The sequence below is a fragment of the Hyperolius riggenbachi genome, chromosome 4 (genome assembly GCF_040937935.1).
Source record: "Hyperolius riggenbachi isolate aHypRig1 chromosome 4, aHypRig1.pri, whole genome shotgun sequence".
In the NCBI taxonomy this organism is placed as follows: domain Eukaryota; kingdom Metazoa; phylum Chordata; class Amphibia; order Anura; family Hyperoliidae; genus Hyperolius; species Hyperolius riggenbachi.
Genome location: NC_090649.1, coordinates 400,790,652 through 400,802,725, shown reverse-complemented (window position 1 = coordinate 400,802,725; position 12,074 = coordinate 400,790,652). Strand labels below are relative to the sequence as shown.

Genomic DNA, 12,074 nt, shown 5'->3' with positions numbered 1-12,074 from the left:
AGAGAAACTTCTGTCACAGAAAGGTAGTTCTAATTCCTTGAAGGCCAGATGATATGAAAAAAAAATGCAGCAATACTGTACAGTGATATTATAATACACCTGTAGCAGGGGCTTATACATGACAGTGTTGATAAAGATGTGAGATGTGCAATCTTACCATGATTGTGCTATGATAATGTTAAAACAGGGCTTCATTGTGCTGCAGTGCCTGGAGATGACGGAATGCCGAGCATGCGTCTACCTACATCAGATGAGAATCATCAAGTTTTGGTGGAAGCCAGGAGGGTTGCTAGCCCCAAAGATCGGTGGCACATGCCCTGGATCTATTCTGGGGTGCCCCAGATGTCCCCAAGGCAGAGTCAGCTCAATGTGGGCATACTGGGTGCTGTGGTGCCATGCTGACTGCTGTGATGCTTTTATGGGGGCATGCAGGGAGCTGTGGTTCTTTTATGGAGGCATTGCTGGGAGTTTTGATGCCTCAATGGGAGACCCATGGGAGAATGGGAGGGGGTCCACTAGAAGGTCAGGGAATACTATGTGGGGACTGCCAGGCTGCCCAGCAGAAAGCCAGACCAGCCAGCACAGAAGCCAGGTAACTCTGCCTAGTTATGTTTAAGTGACACTGCCTATTTATGTGATACGAGTCTACCTAAGCCTGTTTAAAAACAGACTCTAGGTAGTGAAATTACTGCCGCCAGTCAGTGCGTGCGCGCGCCCGCCCTGCTCCCTGGCCCGACCTCCTGTCCCAACGGCTGTCTGTACTGCGCACATGAGCAGTACAAAAAAAGCCACGGACAGACAGGGAATGTGGATGACGCAGGGACAGTTTTATTGTATAGGATGCTGCATTTTGGTTTTTTTTTTGTATTAGTGGAGAGGGGGCTTCGTCCAACATTTTGCTGGGCAGACCTACTTAGACGGCTGTTAAAGAGGAACTCCAGTGAAAATAATGTAATAAAAAAAATAATAATTATGTAGAAATGATTTAGTCAGTGTTTGCTCATTGTAAAATATATTAAATCCCTGATTTATATTCTGACATTTATCACATGGTGACATTTTTACTGCTGGCAAGTGATGTAGCTGCTGCTTGCTGTTTTGGCAGTTGGACACAGCTGTAAACAGCTATTTCCCACAATGCAACAGGGTTCACAGACAGGAAACTGCCAAGAGTATGTACTCAGAATTTCTTTGTGGGAGTGGTTTCACCACAATATCAGCCATACCGCGCCCCCTGATGGCCTGTTTGTGAAAAGGAATAGATTTCTCATGTAAAAGGGGGTATCAGCTACTGATTGGGATAAAGTTAAATACTTGGTCGGAGTTTCTCTTTAAGTTCATGTAAATTTGGCTTCACCCATGACCACACCCACATTCTGGTGCGTGGCCACACCCATTTTCCAGCTGGGGGGCCTGAAAGTGCCCCGGATCTCTTAGGAGCCTAGCAACACCCCTGGTGGAAGCTATTATCAGGAGGATGTTATCTGGTCACCAAAAGATGGCTCCACCCGGCTAATTTTGGTGAGCAAACTGCAACACACACAATTGCTCACTACCAGTTCAGGCATTTTCCTACCTTTATCTGGCCAGCAGGCGCCAGTCAGCCAATCAGGTGCACGGTCATACACCCTTTGCCTGCCATACCAATCTAGCAGGATCTGCATAAATTAGCATTCAGGTTGGAGGCTTGGTTGGACGTAATTGTTGATTACATCTTTTACAGGGACCGCCGCGTGTAGGCATTTCCCACACAGTCCCCTGCCTAACTACTCACCTGTCAACCGCATCCTGGTAGCTGCAAAAACAGAAATTTAAAATCACAAACACTGGTTCACACGACAGCCGGGGGCCCCAGCCTCTCTCACTTTCTGGGGCCCCCATCACCCATCAGGGGTGAAGTCCCTGGAGGTGAGAGAGCCAGGGCTCGCCCACATTTCCCTCTGGGTATCGCATGGTGGTTTGGGGGCCGCAGCAAGTGAGAGAGGCTGGGGCCCCCGGCTGTCGTGTGAACCAGTGTTTGTGATTTTAATTTTGGTGAGCACCCAGCTGCCATCAGCTCACTTCCTCATCCTCCTCCTGTGCTGTAAGCAGAGTTGTGAAGAGAAGCACCGGCCTTGCAATGCCCCAACGTGCTACCAGGCTGGGAAAAAATTCTGGGGAGAACACTGGGATTACAATAGAGCGATTCTCCATAGCAACAGGAAGAATTTTCATTTGTCAACCATGAGCCGAATGAGAATCCTCTCTGTTGCTGAGGATTCCTGTTGATCTTTTAAAATTCAGTGTGGATCCCCCATGCTTCTGCCTGGCACCGATCTGTTTACCGTAACCGAGCGCAGGAGTCAACAGCAGCAGAACTGGTAAACACCTGAGTATTTGCATGGCAGCGATCGAAGTTGACGGAATGGACTGGGCAACCAGCCTAGTGAAAACGAACACCAGTCATTCTCATAGGCTTCTATTGCATTCATGCACCCGGTGTTCTGCGTTCCATTTTGGGGGGAAAAACAGCAGGTTCAGACTCTGTGTTTCATTCATCATGCAATGCGGAAAATGGATCCGTTTTTCCACAGCTGGAAGCGGATCTTATTTTTAAAAATAGGATCCACTTCTTGCGTTCAGTGGAAGTGCAGAAAATGTACTGAACGGGTACGTTTTCTGCGCATGTGAGAACCGATCCTAAATGAGGAAGCTTTCAAGGAGATGGACGGATAGGCAATACTGAAGGCAGGTTAGAGTGAACCTGAGGTGAGAGTGATGTGGGGGCTGCCATATTTGTTTCCTTTTAAACAATATCGGTTGGCTGGCAGCCCTGCTGGTCTATTTGGCTGCAGTCGTTTCTGAATCACACCAGAAACAAGTATGCGGCTAATGTCAGTTCTGACAAGATTGTCAGAAACACTTGATCTGCTGCATGCTTGTTCAGGGTCTATGGCTAAAAGTATTAGAGGCAGTGAATACGCAGGGCAGCCAGGCAACTGGTATTGCTTAAAAGGAAAAAAATATGGCAGCCTCCATATAACCCTCACCTCTGGTTCACTTTGAGTTGCAGCTGATGTCATTCAGACAATGCGGTAGACATGTTGAGATTAGGACAGGCAGAGGTTAATCAGTTCTGTGAACAAGCTGAGGTCAAAACAGGCAATTCTACAGAATTATTTCAGATTCCAGATAAGTATCCCTCATATAATACTATTGCCCCATCTGTTCATGGGTATTTAAGCATGCAGTGTAATATCTACAACACTACCCCTTGAAGTATAACACCACCTCCCAATGTTAAGAACCAATTGGGCTAGTATTGCTTGAAATGCAGAGCCCCGCTTGAGGGACCAGCTTTCTTGTCAAATTCCAGCCATAAAGTGTTAGGGCTCAAACCCACTAGAAGCCTTTTCTAAGCGCTAGTAATTTGAAAAAGCTCTTGCTAATGCAATGCTATGGGGGAAGTTTATAAAATCAAATCGCTGAAGTGGGATCACACCCATAGCATTACATTAGCAAGAGCTTTTCAAATCAAAATGCACTCAGAAAAAGCGCTCCTAGTGGGTTCCAGGCCTTAGAAAGGCTTAGGGGATGGCAGTGTCGTTTGTATTTTTATTTTTTCAAAATTGTAAATCATATGTTCTGGTTGGAAGGGGTGGTGGTAAGTGGCAGTTTGGCTCTGCCTCTCTGCCCAAAAGCCACTGCCTCCCCATAAACCCCAAAGAGAAAGGCTATAAGAAGCGGTGATGAAGTGACTACTGGTGGGATGTCCTCTATTTTCATGTTTGTTAATGCTATTGATATCACAGATGGATGTATACCAGGATATCACTATAGCCCACTCTGTAGCTGCAATTATGGATGAAAGTAATTTTTGACACGTTCTGAAACCCCCTCTAATGTTGTAGTTGAGAAGTGCATGCCAAAGAAATGGTCAAACCCATTCTCAAATATTTACTTATTTGCTTCACAATCATTCCTATACTACCTTAACAATATACAGTACTGTATGTATTTTTAACCTTAATTATTTATTCCTTGGGATTCCACGTTGTCGAGATTTGATTGGTCTATTTTCAAGCTGCATTCATTTGCATGCAGAAGTTACACAATCCTGCATCAACTCAAAAATACTTGCATCTTAGGCCTGGTGCACACCGAGCGGTTTTTAAAGCGTTTCACAAACCGCTTCCGCCTGTGAAAACGCTTGGCTAATGTATTTCAATGGGATGGTGCACACCAGCGGTTTGAGGTTTTTAGCAAACCGCAAACGTGGGTCCAGCAGCACTTTTGCGGTTTGCAGATGCGTTTCTGCCTCAATGTAAAGTATAGGAAAAGCTCAAACTGCTCTGAGAAACTGGGAAACACTAGGCATGTTTCGAAAACCTCTCTAAACATGCCTAGAATCTCTATGAAAATCGGCTTCAAAAACCTCTAGCGGTTCGCAGATCTGCTAGCGGTTTTGGTGTGCACTGGGCCTTATTGACTATTCCCATCAGACTAAACAGTCTGCAGAATAAAGCAGACAAGACACACCCACTACTCAATCCCATCCAAGCAAAATATGTAATTTATAAAAAAGGGTTTTGTCACTGATAAACAAAAATAAAAAGGTACTAGTTAGTTTAGGGGACCCAGCAGGAAGCCTTAGGCTGTACTCACATTGGGACGTTGCAGTTTAATGCAACGTTAAAGTCGCAACGTGCCTGTGTTAAGAGGCAATGCACTGCAAGCAGTGAGTTACCACAACGCAACATTTTTAACGTTGGACTGTGAGCGGCCCATGGAATTAGCATTGCAGTGCGGTAAGCAGCGTTATAAGACTATAACGTGCGACCATAATGTCCCATGGTGAATGCGACCTCATAGGGAACAGTTCTGCAAATATAGCACTCTCTACAGCACGAAGTATTGTGATTGACCGAATAATGTAGGTGTAGTTTACTGCAACCTATCTGAAACCTAGCAGCTCGAGAAGGTGCTGTCCACCCAATCACATTAGAGGAATTTCCCTATGAGGTTTCCTACTGGGCCCCCTACACTACACTAGCACCAAAAAAAATTTAAACCGCCAATTAAAAAAATAAATAAAACACCCTTCATTTTAAATTACTATTGCATTTACCATACTTTTTAATGTAAGAAAATGTTTAAAATGTAAGAAATCTGATGGATAAGGCCCGGTTCACATTAGCGGTGGCCGTCCGGAATCGCCGTGCCGGAGCCGGACCGCTTGCAGAACGGACGGAACGGACGCACGGCATGGCAATGAAAGCCTATGCGTCCGTTCACATGCGTCCGTTCTGCCGGATCCGGACTCCGGCGTCCGTTCCAACATGCGCTATTTTTGGGTCCGGCTCCTCCGGCAGCCGTATCCGGGGCGGAGCCGGACTGCACCATCCGGCCAATACAAAGCAATGAGAACCGGAGAGCGCACAACACACTGGCTAAAAATCCGGATGTTCTACCCCACTTCCTATGCGGATTGTTGCGGCGATTTTGGATGGGGACACATGGGCAAGCATTTTGGAGTGGAGCAGCAGTGACTTTACACGAGCTGGAGATGTTGGCAGCATGTCGGAGGTGGAGGTGAGTGCTAAACAGCAGAGGGCCTGATTCCACAGGTCCCCCTTCTGCTGACCTCCCAGACCCCAACATTTTATTTGGTTTGTACTTAACTTTTGCCAAACGGATCCGGATCGCATCCTGATGAACATCTGATGCAACCTGACCGGATCCGGATCAGAACCGTACGGTTCCGATCCGGATCCGGTCAGGTCATCCGGTCCGTTTGGCAGACAACCGCAAGTGTGAACCGGGCCTAACACTCAGAAGTATTTCCCTGGATTAGGAGATAGGACAGACTTTTTCTCTCCTGAAAAAGTCAATCAAATGGAATTGAATGATTTCAAAATTTGAGGTAAAATACTTTCTACTGAAATGCCTTTTTCTGAAACAAACTAAAAATGTACCCAAGACATTAAACACCACCCTAATCTAAAATCTGCAAATGTTTAGCAGTCTCATTACAATTTAACAGCAAAGTTGAGTAGCTAAAGGCAGGAAACACACTTGACAGCTTTCGTACGCGTTTTCTGCACAGAAAAACTGAGAACTCATGTTAATCAGTGGGCTAGTACACACTTAGTATGATGTTCGCGCGCAGAAAAAAAACTGACATTCTGCATCATGACTCAGCACATTTTGTCATTTCTTTGTATCAATTACATCAACTGCTAAGAAAAAACGCGTGTGTTTTCCTGCATAGAGACACACTTGGTGTGCAGAAAAAGTATGCAGGAAAACGCGCGCAGAAAACTGAAAGACAAGTGTGTTCCCTGCCTCAATAATGTGATGCTTTCCTGTGCCAAGAGACAGGAAGGAGATCACTGCTCCCTCACACACCACCAACTGCATTTTCTGGGTGTTACATTAGATTGCTAGCTCCTCTGAAGGACATTTAGGCAACAGTCACATGGATACATTGTGCTTGATAATATAATCACTATTATGCAATTATATCATAATGGTATCTTCACAATGGTGGATTAGCAGTGCGGTGCAACGGAATCCGCTGGAATAATGTGAGGCATGCTGTACGGTACAGGGACAATGTGCATGTTTACAGTTGCAGTGAAGCATACTTTTTGTGAATTGCATGCTTCACTGTATACATTGCAACACACATTGCCACTTTTTACATTCATTGCGATTTTGTTTTTACAGGGTATGCAACACCCCAGTGTAAAATTAGCCTTTTATAACATGAGCATTCAGCATACTCTGTGAAGTGCAGTAGAAACCACCAATATAACAAATGCATAATATAACATAGATGTGCTAATGGTCATATAGATTTTTTCCCCCTTTTTGTAACCCCATTGTAGTTGATCAGCAGTCATTGGGTTGAGGAATTCGCACACAAAATCGCGCTGCAATGCTATTGTGCAACCTTGCATTTCCACTTGCTGCGATTGCGCTGTGAACCACCAAGAACAGAGCATGATGACAGCAAAAAACATCCAGGCCAGCGATTGCGATTCAGGGAAAATAAAAACGCGCTAATGGAAAAGGATGCACGTGATTTACATAATCGATCAATAAAACATGAGCGGTCCGATTTTTTGTGCCATTGGAAAAGGACCCTTCAGTGCTTTTTCACATTAGAGCTCATTTCCAGCTTTTAAACAAAGTAAAATGAAAGTCCATAGATTTACATTTTACCTTTCACACCCGACACTGCGTTTCGGTGCGTTGTGGTTCGACGCACCCGGGAGCTTTTAATCGTCAGGAGCCCGCATTTTCCCATCGGGTGAATTAATAGCTACCGCCGCTGATTGATTCGCACCGCAAAATCCCAACGACACACCACAGGCCATATAACGCGTGCAGGAGAACGGTTCCTGCACGCGTTGACAGATGTAAAAGAGCCCTCAGGAAATACCTCATAACAAATAAGCTTGGTTTTACGTTTTTCTTATATAAAAGTAAAATTAGAATGAATTGTTGTGTATCTTTCAGTACATCAGCATTAATGCAGAAAATAATCAGTCAAACTTGTCACTGATACTTTTCTGCAGTTTCTTTTTTTTTTTCCCCCAAACATTCCCAGAATTCAGTCCTTCCTTGGGATAATCAAATCCAACTGTGAACTGCATATTTGGGATAAGTAATGCACCGTTCAACTTTCCTCACTGTTCAGGTTCATTCCAAATCATTTTCACACCGGCAGATTCGGAGTACAAGAGTTCTAAACAGATTGTATTGTAAAAAAAAATATATACATATAAATATACATCGTACCTGATCTGACCCCTCCGCCTCCGCTGTGCATCCTTCCGTCCCGTTATGTCCGCAGCTGCTGAGGCTCGCACGGGAGGATTTTGCTTCACTTTCTGGCATTCTTGGAGTTTTATCAATTAAAAGTTATGAAGTTATTGATGGAAACAGTGCTTGTCCTGGCAATGCGTGGAGCTGTACAGTTCACGTGAACCCTGCCCATTAGGCAGCAGCCTTTGGAGTGTTCCGAGAGTTTTCCATGCAAGTAGTTATCATGTAACAAGTCAGTGCGGCCAGAGCGGCTCCCCTCCTGCAGGCTCAGCTCACGTGACCGAACGGAAACAGCTCAGCAGGAATGAGGGAATAGCTCAGCTTTCACCTTCCGCAGAAGATGGATACAGAGGAGATACTGAGCTCCCATCACAACAAACATCCCGCTCAGGGCTGCACATTGCTGAGCACCAGCTGGTGACACAGTCTGGATTTTGTAACTGTACAAAACAAGGGAATACTTTTACACAGACTTGTGGACCACTGAGCAATTCCACTTTCCACTGAGCAATTCCATAACCCTTCCAGTACAACCAAAATAATTATCTCCAGCATAAACCACTCAGAGATTACTGGATCATGCACATTCTTCTCTGGTAATGTTATTGCTACATATCAGAATACAATTTATATACAGCAAGGCCGGGCCGAGGCATAGGCTGGAGAGGCTCCAGCCTCGGCGCAGTGTAGGAGGGGGCGCACAATTCATTCAGCTGTCATTCCTAATTGTGTATGAAGCAGAAAGAAATAAGAAAAGGGGATATATAGCGGTGACTGCAAGCCAGATAACTAGAGATTAAGGTGTTGGACAGGTTGTGGGCCCTGTGGCGCTTCTTAGTCTAATAGCAATCCGTGTGTGACGGTTGGGGTGGGAGGGATGGAGGGGCGCACTTTGGTGTCTCAGCCTTGGATGCTGGAGGACCTTGTCCCTGCTCTGATATACAGTATATATTATTATTACTGTATATTCCTGCGTATAACACTACTTTTTACCACTTGAAAATCTTCTGAAAAGTTATATGCCGGGTGTCATTGATACCGGGTGATGCGCCCTATCCTGTTACCGCCTCTCAGATCTCACTGCTGAGGACTGTAGTGAAGCGGTGCAGGCGCATATATGCGAGATCTAAGAGGCAGAGAAGGAGGTAAATAGGATACAAGGGTGGGCCAGACAGTTGAAAGAGACGTGTTTTATGGGCACAGCGCAATCTATTCTTCCATACCGCTCTGATAAACAGGGAGACAAGGAGAGCTGACCAATCCACTTATGGAGAGGGAGAGTTGACCAATCCAACCAGTCAATTGACTTTATACTGTTATATACTGGGTAACACATACAGTACAGCACCAGAATATGTCCATATATAGCACCAATATATGATTTTTTTTTTATTTTAATGTGGTGTGCGTTGGAAGAGGGGTAGTCTTATACGGCGAGTATATCCCAAACTTTATATTTTAACTGTAAAAGTTGGGAGTCGTCTTATATGCCCAGTCGTCTTATACGCCGGAATATACGGTATTGATTTATAAAGCACCATCATATTCTGTGGTGCTGTACAAAGAAAAAACAACTAACAAACATGGGGTACATATTAATACAGACAATTGTATACATCAAATATGGACACTGGTACAAATTAAATACAGAATTTATTATTACAATGACAAATGTAATATGATGAATAAAATGGACTGGTTCACACTTGAGCAGATGCAGCATGGAAACGGTAAGCGCATTCGCATGCAACAATCAAACCCATCTGTTCCACATCCACACCCCATCCATTCCAAGCCGCCCATCCTCCCCTGCATTGATCACGTCCGCCCGTCCTCTCCTGCGTCATTCATGTCCACCTGTACGCATCGCTGCTCTCCTGTCCCGCTGCCGTTTGGTCCATCTATTCTACACGGAGGCCAGCAGAAGCACGTGGCTCTCCATTGGCTGCAGCAGGCCAATTCTCCCTAGCAACAGGGAGAATTTTCATTCTTTAACATGAACCAATAAGAATTCTCCCTGTTGCTGAGGATTCCTTTTAAAGCCCAATGGAGATCCCCATGCTTCTGTCAGCCACCGAGCTGTTTAGAATGGACCGAGCAGTGGTGATGGGTGGCAGGACATGTAGGTATTATGTCATGTTGGCGATTGAAATGGGAAACGTGGATGCGGCGACTGCCCTATTGAGTACAGATAGTGTCCGCTCTCATAGGCTGCCATTGGATGCATTTTCCCGTCCGGTCCAGGAAAATGTGCCAAGTTGGGACTCTGTGATCTTTCTCGCATTCCGTAGTGAACAGATCCATGTTTTGTAACAAGTGGAAGCGGATTCTATTTTTGAATGAGTAACAAATTCCAAGACACAAAACGGTATAAAATCGGACTCTGTGTGTATGTCTGCCTTGTCCGACAAAACTTGGTATACAGATCCCTTACTACCTGCGAAGATATGTTCTGGGGGCCAGAGCCGCTTGTCCATGAGCAGCTCAGTGCTAAAGTGCAGGCTGTACTCACGCAGGTGCTGCACAAACTGGTCTGTAATCTTCCATAGGATCCTGGATTCCAGTGGCAGTGGTCTCGAGGAGGACATGGAAAGCCACTGGAGAATCCAGACATTTCCCTCTTCATAGGTAAGTAACTATCGTTGTCTTAGAATCCGTCTCGGGTTCTCATTAAAGGGACCCTGAACAGACGCTAAAACAAAAAAAAAATGAACTTACCTGGGGCTTTCCCCAGTCCCCTGGTGGTTCTGATAGCACGCAATTTTGCCGGAAGTTGTGCGCAACTGCATATGGGTGGCCCATTCTGCGCCCGAAAGAATGAACTGTGCTTGCACAGAACGCTTACAGCGATGGGTACATGATTGAGCCAGGCTCACAGAAGGGCTGCACATACCCAGTTGCTCACAACTCCCAGTAAATTTGCATTCTACAGGAGCTAGATAGCCGGAATAAAATGCAAAACAGTTCAGTTCCACCCCAAGATAATGCACATTATGCAAAAGTCTAAACAAAAAAGGGTTTTAAAGGAACAATTTCACTCATTCTTCAATCACAAATATTGTAAGTTGCAGATATAGGGTGTAGACACAGTTCAGAAATCCAATTTGACAAAAAGATTGTGTGACATGTGTTTCACGGCCAACAAGCCGCTTCCTCAGAGGCACACAGTATGCATAAGCATTAGGTGCAGGTAATTAAAATGGTACCCTAACTGCAATCTATAGAACCAAAGTGTAAACGCCATCCACGCCGACTCCACGTTAAAGGGAGCTGCCCTTAAACGTGGAGTCGGCATGGATGGCGTTTACACTTTGGTTCTATAGATTGTGGTTTGGGTACCATTTTATTGACCTGCACTTGATATTTATGTTCATTGTGTGCCTCTGAGGAAGCGGATGCCAGCAGCTTATGGTTGGTGACATTGCACTACATGCCCAAAATCGTCTGTGTAAAACCAGGTGCGTTCTCCACAGACACAAGTGTGGTCCCTCCATAAGCTGTGTTTTAACACTAAATAGGTAGAGGGTCAAATTGACCCCCTATACCTTTTTTAAAAGGAAAAGGGGGTACATCTGGGAGTCTTATTAGTAAAGGAGGCTCCCGAACACCTCCATAAGTCCCTCCATTACCTATGCCCATATGTGTGGGGGTATTAAGCTGCACCTCTAACACATAGATGTGGGCATGAGCCCCTTGTCCTTGATATGGACAGGGCATTGTGGGAGAGGAGGGCTTTGTCACCCCTCTCTTACAGAACTCCCCATATCATGTACATGGTGTAGCTTAGGCCACGTTCACATCATCAAACGCGGATGGCCATGTGATCGGAACGCGATACGTATGAACACATGCCATCTGCATTTGTATGGTTCGCGTGGCTGATCCCGTTCACTGAAAGTGAATGGGTCAGCCGCACGTTTTGTTACAAAAATGCATGCAGCACTGGTCCGGAACACATGCAGTGTTAACATCAGACAGTGCAGTCTATGCACTTTCTGATGTCATGCTTGTCTGCCTCCTGCACGCGTTGCCGAAATCCGGCGTGCAGTGTAAACGGGTCCTTAGTATGTTGGAGTCCCATGTGGATTGGCTCAGCCATCCTGGCTATACCAGTTTGCATGGGTGAGAAGGGGTTAATAAAAGCTTTTTTTTTTTTTTGCGGGTAGGAGGTTACCATTAACTTTCTTTCTTTTTCCTCCATGTTGGCTAGTATAGGCATTATGGCTGAGCCAACCCCCACTACTGAACCATGCCAGCCTACA

General features: G+C 45.3%; 1 protein-coding gene across 1 annotated transcript in view; it reads right to left on the bottom strand.

The window, feature by feature from the left end:
* Positions 1-8,060, bottom strand: part of LOC137570883 (two pore calcium channel protein 1-like) — a 77,674-nt gene extending 69,614 nt beyond the window's left edge. The window contains exon 1 of the mRNA XM_068279591.1: positions 7,786-8,060. Within this exon, the coding sequence (XP_068135692.1) occupies positions 7,786-7,884 (99 nt within the window). The 5' untranslated portion in view covers positions 7,885-8,060. The remainder of the gene's footprint in view (positions 1-7,785) is intronic.
* Between the last annotated feature and the right edge of the window lie 4,014 nt (positions 8,061-12,074).